The following is a 13,828-nucleotide window of genomic DNA, read 5'->3' as shown; positions in this document are numbered from 1 at the left end:
AAAATTGTAAATATGAATTTCTCAAATGAAGAAAAGCGTGTATATACTCGCGCATCAATAGAGTGTTTCCAAAATGACTTTCATTATGCCCCCCGCATAATGAAAGAAATGTTAAAAATTATTGATATCATAATAATATAAACTCAGGGATAGGAAGAGGTGGACTAATTGCATAGGCCTCCTCGATCACCTGACCTATCTATTTTAGATTTTTTTTATGCGGTATGGTTAAAAATAAGGTTTACAAAAGAACTTATGAATTAAGAGAGGCACTCGAAGTGGCGGTACGAGAGAAGTTTAATTAAGTCAACCGGTCCTTTTGTGAGAATAGGTAATAATTCAGTTTTAAAAAGATGTAACTCAAAACAATGGCGGATTTTTTGAACATTTTCTAAAATAACTTAAAGTGTATGCAGTGACTGCAGCGATATTATTTTTTTAAGTTTTAGTTTGTTTTAGTTTTAGACTTTTTGTAAGTTATAAATCACAAAAGAATAAGAATGCCATGCTATCTAAGTGAAATTAGTCAAGAAAGATAAGAATTGGCTATAACTAAATTTAACTTTTCTAACAAGTCTTGAAAATCATTCTCTAAATAACATAACATTCACCGGTCAACGTTTCCTCGAAAATGTATGGTCAAGAAAAGTTGAACCAATAATCTTACACGCTTTTCTTCACTTGAAAAATTCTTATTTACAATTTTTGTTTATTTTAATTTACAAAGTTTGGATGTGGCAGCTCACATTTATAAGAGCAAAGACGATTGTTTCCATGGCTAACTAAGTGAAATTATTTAAGAATGATAAGAATTGGCTATAACTCGATAATTTTTCGAAGAAAACATATTATAGCTTATATCGCTGAAAAGCTTAAAAAATGGCACTTTTTATAAAGTCATGGCCAACTATGGTTTCCATTTAAAAAAAAACATATGTTTGTGTCAAATGTCAAAAATGACAGGTTTTAGAAAAAAACGGAGGACACAATCTCATTAAGGATGTGATTATCTACAACTTTTATCTGAAAACTTTTTGTCTAAAATAGCTTATAATGGAATTAGGGACAATTTTTAAAATAGCCGAAATTTGTTTTTTTCTAAATATCTAGTAAGCCATGAACTTTTTCAAAAATCTGAAAGGCGCATATTTATGACCCCACAAAACTGCAATTCTTTCCCCATTTAACCGACTCTCTATCTCCAGTAGTTTCCGAGATACCCATAGAGAACATCGTAGGAAACTCACCCTGTATGTGTAGATTTGTTATGAAGTATTTTTATATTGTTTAATGGCTATTTCTTTGTGTAAAACGACTAAATACTAAAACATACCTGAAAAAGATCTACACACAATACCTCCAGAAATAAACTATTTGTCATTGTCAGTGGTGTGTCAGTTAGATTATATATCAAGTTTTTAGATATTTTAGGGGACAGTTCATACCGCCAGCTTTAGATACATAAATATTAGCGCAAATGTTCGTTTAAATGTCATTAGTGATTAGTGAATTAGCTACGTAAAGCGATTTTAGGAAATTCATCCTATTAGAGTGTAAAATTATGTCGGAACAATTTGTTGTATGAAAACTCCTTACTATCTGATCTAGAAGAATGAAATCCTACAAAAAGTATTAGAAGAGATTTTTGAAATTCATCAATTTAATGGGTTTCATCAACCAAATGGGTAAAGTTAGTAAAAATTTATATGAAACGTGGTGAAAGGATCATTTAAAAGATAAAGAGTTAATTATTTGGATATAGCGAATTTATGAAATGTATACCCTTAGGGAGTAGAATAGGGAATGATAGTTTGGCCGTACGAAAATGTATTACCCTTGGTATTACTATCTCATCATTAACATCTAGCATCTAGCAGTATAAAATTTTATACAACGGTTTATTTAGTGACATCATAATGAAATATTTCTACTTCAATTATCCTTCAAGGAATAAAAAATAACATATAAAGAGAGTATTAGTGCTCTTAATAAATAAAAAAAATATCAAGGGTTTATATCAAGAAAAGCGGCAATTGAAAATTTCAAATATTCAATTGAAAACTTCATATATCAAAACTATTTATTTTAGTAATACAGTGTACCATAAAAAAAGGTTTTTAAATTTTCCGATTTTTTAAATACATAATAATATTTAAAGAGAATAAAAATGCTCTTGAAACTGGCATATTGACGGCTTTTAAAAATTTTAAGTAAAAAATGTGTGATAAGTCAAAAATAACAAAATCGATTTTTTATTATATTTTACAGGACGAGTCTTAAATAAGAGCAATTATTATTAGCGGTTGTATATTTGATCCCAGAAACGCGATTATGAGTTTTTTCGCAATTTTTTTTTTAAATTTAGGATTTTGGATTTTCTTTTAGTTTTTAGTTAAAAACCATAATTTCTTGATAATATGGCAACATAGGTAGTAGATTAAATTTACCAGACAGAAAAACCCGAAAAGCTGCATGCAGTGGTTCTCAACATTTAAGCAAAAAATATTTTTTTTTGGAAATGTTTAAAGTAAAATAACTCGGTTATTTTGGAGTTATTTGAAAAACGGCAAAGAGAAAATATGTTTTGGTTTGGCTGATTGTTGCTGAGATCTACCAGCCCTGAAAATATTTGCACTTCTTCATGACCTGTATTGTCCTGTATAATGATTTGCGCGGCGCGGCGCAGAGACAAGGAAAGAGAGGGGACGGCTAACACGCATATTCTCCCGTGGTCGGTTAGTGAGGCCAAAATTCGATCGGCGGCCATACTTTGGTGACAAGATTTCGAGGTGACACCGAGAGAATTTTTATGTTTTTTGTGAACTGTTTTGTTTTAAATTTATAAACTGTATTGTTTAGTATGGTGAGATGTTCAGCGTATGGCTGCAAAGGCCGAAGCGAGAAAAAAGTGGTTGGAATTACATTTCACAGGTAAAAATCGATACACAACTTTTGTTATATGGTCATAAAATGTAAATTTTTTCATTATAGCAGTAAAAATATGTAAAATGCTTTTAATATGTTTTGTACCACATCCAAACCAAACTATTTTTAATAATTCCAAGTAGTATTTTCAATATCCTTTATTATAATTAATGTTTGAAACTATAAATAATGCTACTCAGCATGGATTTCTCCAGTGGCGTAGGGAATTATAATCAGAGAAATACAATTTCTGCAATAAACTTTTTTTATATATTTTACATGTAAAAAAATGTATATCAAATATGTAAAATAATTGTAAACTATAAAAAAAATTAAAAATTCTAGTGATAAAAAATTTATATGTATAGTTGTTATATAAAACTTGAATTTATCTGCCAAGATTTGCTGGGGGTGGACAAACTTGTGGTGGGCTACTTGTTACTACATATATTTTCTTAAATATTCTTTCAAAAAATTTGCTAATTTAGGTGTATAATAATAGTCTCAGTGAGTAATTAATAAAAATTTAAAAATAAATAAAATAACACAAAGCTTCTAGAATTGTTTATTTTTTTTGTGGAAAATTAGGATATTCTTATGATTGAAGGTAACAAATATTAAAAATTACATTATTCATTGAATCCGTACGCAAGTGTGAAGGGAAATGGCTAGATTCATTATTATACCGTATGGTCGAAAAAAAAACCACGTCCAGTTGGCTTGTAAATGACGATCGACGACATTTCCCATATAATTTTACATATAAAATGACAGCGATCTTCATTTCATAGCTATCGCTGACGCCGTCTTTTTTCGATGTCGTTTTGTATAGTTTTTATGTCACTTTATATGTAGAATTATATGGGGAATATCATCGATCGTAATTTACAAGCCAACTAGACGTCGTTTTTTTCGATTATACGGTACAATAATGAATCTAGTCAATTCCCTTCACACTCGCTTACGGATTCAATGAATAATGTAATTTTTAATATTCATTTGTGAAATTGCCATTTCCAAACAAACAAGACGCCGTTTTTTTCGATCATACAGTATATATGTATATACACGTTTAAAACATATGTTATTACATTATTTTTCATTTAATTATACATTATACACACGTTAATAAATAAATAATTGTCTTGATAATCTATCCACTGTGACGGTTAAATAAATTTTGCATTATCGACTTAGATATTCTAATATTATAAAGGTGAGAGTATAAAATACAAAATTGTATATGCATTACTCAAAAATGAACGATAAATTAGTTTACGTTTTAATAAATATTTTGTACCGTCTAGGTACAAGCTAATTTCTGATGCTACGCCATTGGAGAATTTAATATAAAATAGTTTTTTACTTGTAACAAATAGTTTTTTTACACGTAAAAAATATTTTTTTTTGGGGTAAAAGCGTTTTTACTAGAAACAATAAGTTTTTGACGCGTAAAAATTAGTTTTTTTACGTGTAACAAATAGTTTTTTACACGTAATTTTTTTTGCGTAAGAAAGGTTTTCTACCAGAAACAATAAGTTTTTGACGCGTAAAAAAGGAGTTTTTTAGGTGTAACAAATAGATTTTTACACGCATCAAATAGTTTTATACGCGTAAAAATAGTTTTCTACCAGTAAGAAATAGTTTTATACGCGTAAAAATAGTTTTCTACCAGTTACAAATAGTTTTATACGCGTAAAAAATAGTTTTTTAGGTGTAACAGTTTTATTCGCGTAAAATAATAAAAATAGTTTTTTACGTGTAACAAATGCTTTTACACGAAATAATTTGATTCGCTTTTACAAAATTTGTATTAAAATATCAATATTTTTGATAAACACGTGGACTGCTCACAAATACACGTCGCGTCACTACGTATTTCTAAGCCGTTAACACGTTTCGTTACAACGAACTCGTGTGTCAGGGCCGTCTCACTAGCTCGTATGTCACGGCCGAGGTCACGGCCTTGAATTTTTACTCCCAGCGCGCGTAAAGAAGTTTCACTCCAAAATGTTTCATAAATCATGTCCTAAAATTGCATTAGCAACTAGAAATGTTTACTATTCTATTATATAATTATAATTATTTATTATATTATATTATAATTATAACAAGTATTAACGTAAAGTACAACACTACAACGTAAAAAAGCTATAAACAAATAAACTAAAATTTGTAAAATAAATGGCAAATAATAATAATTAATTTTACACACACCACTGGCACTAGCAGTAGATTGTGTTTGTCTCCGAATATATGCCCCGGCCCGTCCACAATTCAATCCCAGCATTTTCTATCTTCGTCTCTTCAACGCTAACGGCGCCGATCTCGCCTATCTCTTTCTCACAGGATTGATTGTTGGACGGGCCGGGAATCCACTAGCTTGCGACGTTATAATTAACATCTTGATAGAAACTGCAGACCTGTCGCGTCTTTTGCGTGTTTTTAATGGACACAAATCGAAAAAAGCGCTTAAAACGGTAAAATCGCAAAAAGCGCTGGAGACGCAAAAAACGCAAAACGCTAAAAACGCTTTCTGTGTGGCCGTGGGCTTATACCGTTGCTTATACACTCATGCAGAATTCAAAATCAATTAGCGCAAGTAATCAATTAATATTTCGACAGGAATAATCTCACCTAAGAGAATAATTGGATCATATTTCATTTCTTTTCTTTTTCAAATATCTCAAAAGTTTTAATTTAAAGAAATAGGCTAACAATATAATAGTTCAAGAAAATAGGCCTTCACATACGAAATTTTGGTAAAAACTTAAATTTTTGATATAAGTTACTTTGAAAAATCGAAAAACGAATAGTATTTTTTGTTTAATTTACCCCCGAGGGGTGAAATAAATAAATATAATCATTTTTTCGAAATTTTGGAGAAACGTTAAGGACTAGAAAAAAAAAGTTGTAGAGCGTCCAACTTCACGTAAAAATGGTCTCTATGCTTTTTTTGCTCAAATCAAAATTAACCGAGATAGGGTGTCTGGAAGCTAGGGGACAGCTTTTATTGAAACAAGTTTTTTCAAAGTTCTTACCGTTTCTCCGATATTAAAAATAACTCTTTATTTATATTTTTCACCATCATTTTAATTGAAATTTATAATTTTACAAGCAAATTTAATAAAATTGTTAAATATACGAATTTTCCAGCAACTTCTACTTTCATCCTATACAGGGTGCTACAAATTCGAGGTGCGAGCATTGGTATCTCGGTAACCATAATAGATACGAACATGGTTAAATTGGGGCAAAGTTGCCGCTTTGGGATGTTCACCAAGATGCCATCAAAAAAGTTTTAAAAATTTCAGGGATTGCTGAGTTTTTTGGAAAAAACGGATTTTTTTGAAAATGAATTTTATTTTTTCCTGTCGTTACCTTTAATAAAATCAAAAAACTAATTGCACATTCTTATAGCCACTTTATTAGGGCTATCTGATAGTATTCTTAGATTTTCAAATTATCTGATAACTTGTGAGATACAGAGGCCAATTTAATTTTTTTAAATAAGGACCTGCATTTTTTATTTCAGATTTTGAAAGAACTCGGTCTCCTGAGTACAATGATATGCCACACTTTATACTTTTTTTTGTTTTGGGTACCTTAACAACAACAAAAAACTATTTAATTATAATTTAAAATAATTTCCAAGTCCAACTCTGGCTTTTAAAATTATTTAATCTGATTATATTCATCGCAACAATATTAATTAGCGCTAATTAATATTGAATAAGGAAAATCAAGCCAATTGGAATTCAAATAAATTATATCCAGGTCAGCAATTTAAAGATATTATTTTTATTTTTTTTATTGTTAATTTGAAATATCAATGTGCGATTTAATAATATGCGTAATATTAATCGTAGTTATTATAAATAAATCAACTTCTACAAACTAGTTTCTAATGCTCGACATGTTCGAAAGGGTTACCACCCTCCGTGTTGCACAAATTTATTTTTCGTTCAATTTTATTTATAGCTCTCTGAATTTTCTTCTTATATTTCGGAATGCATTTTGTACTCTTTATTGTAAATGTTGATATGTATTGATTTCACTTTTACAAATGACGTGAAGTAATGTATTCATTTGTATATTATTTTATTGCATTTGATTTTCCATATTCAATGTTTTACCTGTTTTACGTCATTGTCAAGTTTGAAAGCTTATCAATATTGTAACGATGAATAGATTAAAAATAAAAAAAAAACAGAGCCGGACTTGAAATTAGTTTGAATAAATTGTGTTTAAATGTCCGAAACAAAAAAAAATATTAAGTGTGGCATATCACTTTACTCAGGAGACCGAGTTCTTTCAAAATCTGAAATAAAAAATGCGGGTCCGTATTTAAAAAAATTAAATTGGCCTCTGTATCTCACAAATTATCAGCTAATTTGAAAATCTAAAAATACTATCAGATAGCCCTTATAAAGTGGCTATGAGAATGTGCAATTAGTTTTTTGATTTTCTTAAAAGTAACGGCAGGAAAAAATAAAAATAATTTTCAAAAAAATCCGTTTTCTCCAAAAAACTCAGTAATCCTTGAAATTTTTAAAACTTTTTTGATAGCATCTTGGTGAAGATCCCAAAGCGGGGGCAACTTTGCCCCAATTTAACCATGTTCGTATCTGTTGTGGTTACCGAGATACCAATGCTCGTACCTCGAATTTGTAGCACCCTGTATAGCTTCTAGCCACCCTATCTCGGTTAATTTTGATCTGAGCAAAAAAAGTATAAAGATCATTTCTATGTAAAATTTGAATTTTTTTCTAGTTTCCTTTTCCTAACCGTTTCTCCGAAATTTTGAAAAATATTTTTTTTATTTATTTCACCCCTTCTCCGGGGGTGAATTTAAAAAAAAATCTTTCACAATTCGTTTTTAGATTTTTCACAGTTACTCATATCACACATTCATAACACAAATTTTTATCAAAACTTTGTATTTGAAGGCATATTTTCTTGAACTAATAAGATTCCATGGGTATACCGATAACGATAAATAATAATAAATAAATGTGTGTTTTATGCTTGCTAATAAATAAATGTGTTTTATGTTATATGCGGTTTAAAACTAGTAATTATTTAGAATTAATTTTTAGATACACTGTATAAGCTTGTATTATATATATATATATATATATATATATATATATATATATATATATATATATATATATATATATATATATATATATATATATATATATATATTATAGCAACACAATATTTAGTAATTGAAATAAACTACTGGGCATACGTTGTTTTAAAAACATAAATAATTTAGAGACATTAAGGCATTAGAATTATAGAATTTTCACAAAATTGCTAATACGAGTTTTTCAAAAACGCTTAGATTTAAGCGAGGTAAACCAAAAATACATCTTTTATAATTTTTGTTTTTTTGGGACACTTTGTATCGTTTGAAAATAATGCTGAGTTGTAGCTCTACTAGCCCTTTAACGACCGAACATTTACAACTATTTATAAAAATCTGTTCATTTAACTTTAACTACAATACTCACCGTCGAATAGCGTGAATAACCCTGTATACTCTACAATGATTCGAAAAATTTTATGACATTGAAAGTTTATTGCTTATTGTTCCAATGTGATTGTTATTAGGATATATTTTTCTTGTTTTCTTCATCATCAGAATGCTTAATATTTTTTAGGAACTACCTGGACACAAGAAATGGTATGGATGATATTAAACGATCTTGATTTTGAGGGTGGTCAGGTCAATTTGGGTGCACGTTCTCCATTTTTGGAGTAAATATTCTTTAAGTTTTAATTTGAATTTTTTTATATAAATATATTATTTTAGAGTGTCAGCTTTGTTTGACTACAGGGACCTTATGAGAGATGTTGAAGGATTCGATGTTCCACCATTTTTGAACGACTCTTTAAAATTTGTACAAAACCAAAAAAGTCCTGTATGTATTAAAACCCATTTGCCGTTTAATCTTCTACCTAAAGCAATACAGGATGGCACCAAAAGACCTAAGGTATGAATAATATATATTTTGTACATATTCCGAAATATAATATACAAGGTGAGTTTTCTACGACGTTCTCTATGGGTATATTGGAAACTAGTGGAGCTAGAGAATCGGTTAAATGGGGAAACAATTGCAGTTTTGTGAGGACAAACATATGTGAAGTTTATGGATTACTAGATATTTGAAAAAAAAAAATTTCGACTATTTTAATAAAGCTCCCCAGTTCCATTATAATCTATTTTAGACAAAAAGTTTTCAGATGAAAGTTGAAGAGAATCGCATCCTTATCCTTAAGAGACTGTAGTCTCAGTTTTTTCCTAAAGTCTGTCATTTTTGACATATGACTCAAACATATGTTTTTTTAAATGAAGCCATAGTTGTCCATGATTTCATGAAAAACGTAATTTTTAAGCTTTTCCGCGATATAAAATATAATATGTGTTTTTTTCGAAAAATTGCGAAGTTATTTCCGAATATGACTTAATTCTTATATTTCTTGACTAATTTCACTTAAATGACATGGTATTTTTCGAGTATTTTTATTCTGGCTATTTTATTTCATTTCATTTTATTTCATTAATTTAATTGGCTTGGTATTTTTATTCTGTATTTATTCTTATCTATTATGATTTATACCTTATAAACTTCATAATACCATTAAACGTTTCTTTTCAACTTACATTAAACAAATTAAAACTTAAAAAACAAATATCATTACATACACTTTAAGCTATTTTAGCAAATGCTCAAAAATGCACCATTGTTTTCAGTACATAAAATGCATTTTTCCAAACTGAATTAAAAGCTTTTCTAACGGCGGCATCCCACGGCGTGTGTATCGGCGATCCTGGCTCGTGGCTTGAGTTCGTCTAGGCTCGCCTAGGCTTGGCTCGTTAATCTGGGCTTGGCAAGTGGATGCGATCCCACGACGAGTGAAAGGTCGTGAAGAAGGCTCGTGTTGGTTTGGCAAATTTAGTTTTTAGTCGTGCCAGTGGTATTGCAACATGAACATGAATAACTGGGGGAGGGGGTGAATGGGGGAGGGGGGTGAAAACTAGTCCTATTTATTTTTTTGTATCTATCATTCTTGTGTATGTAAAAAAGTGAAGAATTTTTAGAATTTTACGTATGCAAAATTTAAACAGTTCTTATTAACTTGTAGTTACAAATTACCTATTTGGTTGGTATGTTTTTAAAAGTTAAAACGGTTTTATTGAAAATAAAGATAATATATAAAAATATATAAACCAATCAGGTTTGAATACATTCTGGGATTCAGACCCAGTTTTTGTTGTGTCTTTAACTTTTTGTATAAGCTTTCGAAAAGAAGCCATTAGGCTATCCCTTTTTTTTAATTCCGTCATCGTAAACATGTTGGACGTTCTTCAATTTGTTTCCACACATTATAGACCAGGTTCCTATTTTTGTGGTCTGGGTCCCTTGAGTTCCATATCACCGGTTCATCTTCGTAGAAAGATAAAAACTCGAGCACCAAGTCGTTGGACCACTCCATAATTATTTTTTCCGTTATCCTGCCAACCGTTCGCAGCAAAAGTCAAGACGATACTGATACTGAACCGAACCTCCGTACTCGTTTTGAGGATCGTTGGATCGGGTTGAACACAACACGAGCCGAGCTCGAAGAGGCTCGCCTTCCTTTGAGTATCGTCAAGTTTACCGACAGAAAGCGAGTACGTCCAAGCTGCGCCAAAAATGACGAGCTGCCCCATAGCTGCCCGGTCCCACGACTCGTGTATCGGCGAGTCTTGCTCGTGGCTTGGCGATACACGCGCCATGGGATGCCGCCTTAACAGGAGCCGGCGTTCGACATTGTTAAGGCGGCATCCCACGGCGTGTGTATCGGCGATCCTGGCTCGTGGCTTGAGTTCGTCTAGGCTCGCCTAGGCTTGGCTCGTTAATCTGGGCTTGGCAAGTGGATGCGATCCCACGACGCGTGAAAGGTCGTGAAGCAGGCTCGTGTTGGTTTGGCAAATTTAGTTTTTAGTCGTGCCAGTGGTGTTGCAACATGAACATGAATAATCGACGAAGACGAAATGCAGCTTGTGTTGCAGCCGCTTATTACATCATGTTGGGTAATTTTTTGAACCAGCAACAACGGCAAAAAAAAAGGCGTTGGTGGAGAGTGTCTTTGTATAAAAGCCGCAATATGTAAGTACTTTTATAGGTTGCCCCTTCAAATTCAATACAATTTGATATAGCATACTGGGGGAGGGGGGTGAAAACTAGCCCTATTTATTTTTTTGTATCTGTCATTTTTCTGTATGTAAAAAAGTGAAGAATTTTTAGAATTTTACGTATGCAAAATTTAAACAGTTCTTATTAACTTGTAGTTACAAATTACCTATTTGGTTGGTATGTTTTTAAAAGTTAAATGGTTTTATTGAAAATATAGATAATATGGCTGTAGATTGTACTAAATCACTTTATATAGAAATTATAGCGATTGACTTATTTATTGTCTATGTATAATTTTAATTTCTTTTATTATTTTAACTTGCAATGTATGTACATTAGGCTATCCCTTTTTTTAATTCCGTCATCGTAAACATGTTGGACGTTCTTCAATTTGTTTCCACACATTATAGACCAGGTTCCTATTTTTGTGGTCTGGGTCCCTTGAGTTCCATATCACCGGTTCATCTTCGTAGAAAGATAAAAACTCGAGCACCAAGTCGTTGGACCACTCCATAATTATTTTTTCTGTCATCCTTCCAACCGTTCGCAACAAAAGTCAAGACGACACTGATACTGAACCGAACCTCCGTACTCGTTTCGAGGATCGTTGGATCGGGTTAAACACAACACGAGCCGAGCTCGAAGAGGCTCGCCTTCCTTTGAGTATCGTCAAGTTTACCGACAGAAAGCGGGTATGTCCGAGCCGCGCCAAAAATGACGAGCTGCCCCATAGCTGCCCGGTCCCACGACACGTGTATCGGCGAGTCTTGCTCGTGGCTTGCCGATACACGCGCCGTGGGATGCCGCCTTTATAGTGGGGTCGGATAGCATAAAAATATTTCAGTGCTGGCGGCGAATTTGAATTTTTGGATATGGATAGTACATAGCTACCAAGCATCAAAAAACGCCCCAGACCCCAAAATTTTGGGGCCCCCCACCACCCGTATGACGTCATTAAAGTGGGGGTCAAAAAACGGCTTTTAGGGATATAAATACTTTTTTTTTCTTTGTAAAAACCCATTTTAATTTTACTTTTTATACTAAAATAACTTATTTGAAAATATTTTCACTGTTTTTAATTATATGGCGGCCATCTTGTTATATAAATGTCAAAATTTTGACATTTTATCTGAAATTTCGTGTTTGATATCAACTTATAGGTTTTTGGGGTCGACAAATTTAGTAATGATATTAAAATTTTAATACGATACATCTACAACTAGATGCTACCCTAAACAACCCCTCAAAATTTTTCTTTTATATATCCCTTCGCCAACACCCCCTATGCACCAACCTTTTTACTAAAATATGAACTTCTATTTATGTTCATAATATTTTATTTCATCAAACGTATATATGCATAAAAATGACTTGAACATTAAAAATAAGTTAACATTCTAAATAAAAATAACATTTTAATAAAATAAGTTAATACCATAGACTTAAATATTGTATTTTAAGTCTATAGTTAATACACTCTATTAATCGTTTTCAGAACAATGTCCTTCACATGCACACAAGTGTGTACACCGAAGACCGTTTTTTACACATTTACATGCTGAACACCGTTGTTTGCAGCTACAAGCGATTAGTTGCTCACAGCTTTTCACAACATCTGGAATGGTAGACCACAATGGCAGAAATCCGTCGTTAGTTTTTTGCCATCCCCAATTATCAGGCAATTGAGCTTGAAAGTCTTTTTCCAAGCAGTTGTTCATATAAGAGCTTGTAGACTGGCTCGCTTGATATGTTGAATCAAAGCATTTTGCGTTGGAGGTATATTCTCAATTGCCCTATTTTTTATCAAAAGGAAACGTCTACACTCGTTAACAGTACTCAAGGGTGATGTCGCATCATATAATAGAACTACAAATCTTTCCATAGTACGCAAAATATCTTCATCTGTCTTCCCATAAGCAGTTGTTCAAAAGCCGAATTAACATTAGGATCTGCTATCCAAACCTTCCAAGCTCCTTTCTTGCCCACCCCACAGAATGATGACACAGTATCGCAACCTGTTATAGAATGAAATATTGGTAGATATCTGCAAGTCTCCTGTGAAAGCTGGGAACATAAGCCATGGATGCCAATTAATTTTTGATATTTCCCAGTTCCAAAATCAATCCAGAGTTGTTAAATGTTTTTAATTTTAAAAAATGTTGACACTGCAATGACAACAACATCTGAATCCACCGTTCAAATGGTGACGCAGTTGTGGCCATTATCGACTGCATGTTTATAATGCAGAAGAAGGCGACCATCTGCTTCTTGATGCCACGATGGCAAAATATCTGAAAGATCCAATTCTGCTGAAGAAGATATTACTGATTCTTCGAGCGTACAAACTATTATTTTTCCAATAAAAGTTTCGCTTGTCAGCTGTTTTACCAAAAAGCTAAATAACTGCTGTGTGTTTTCATCTACTCGTAAAAATTCGATTTTGGAACTGGGAAACATCAAAGATTAAATAGCATCCATGGCTTATGTTCCCAGCTTTCACAGGAGACTTGCAGATATCTATCAATATTTCATTCTATAACAGGTTGCGATACTGTGTCATCATTCTGTGGGGTGGGCAAGAAAGGAGCTTGGAAGGTTTGGATAGCAGATCCTAATGTTAATTCGGCTTTTGAACAACTGCTTATGGGAAGAGATCCAGATGAAGATATTTTGCGTACTATGGAAAGATTTGTGGTTCTATTATATGA

The 13,828-nt window shown here is 32.1% G+C and overlaps 1 protein-coding gene across 1 annotated transcript in view; it reads left to right on the top strand.

Moving 5' to 3' along the window:
• Positions 1–13,828, top strand: part of LOC115877645 (sulfotransferase family cytosolic 1B member 1-like) — a 32,480-nt gene that overhangs the window by 4,282 nt on the left and 14,370 nt on the right. Inside the window, exons 2-3 of the mRNA XM_030893890.1 lie at positions 8,598–8,694; positions 8,750–8,930. Coding sequence (XP_030749750.1) covers positions 8,598–8,694; positions 8,750–8,930 — 278 coding nt within the window. The remainder of the gene's footprint in view (positions 1–8,597; positions 8,695–8,749; positions 8,931–13,828) is intronic.

The sequence above is a fragment of the Sitophilus oryzae genome, unplaced genomic scaffold (genome assembly GCF_002938485.1).
Source record: "Sitophilus oryzae breed Bouriz unplaced genomic scaffold, Soryzae_2.0 scaffold_1496_pilon_pilon, whole genome shotgun sequence".
In the NCBI taxonomy this organism is placed as follows: Eukaryota; Metazoa; Arthropoda; class Insecta; order Coleoptera; family Curculionidae; genus Sitophilus; species Sitophilus oryzae.
The sequence above is the reverse complement of the archived record's forward strand: the minus strand, read 5'-3'. Positions and strand labels throughout refer to the sequence as shown.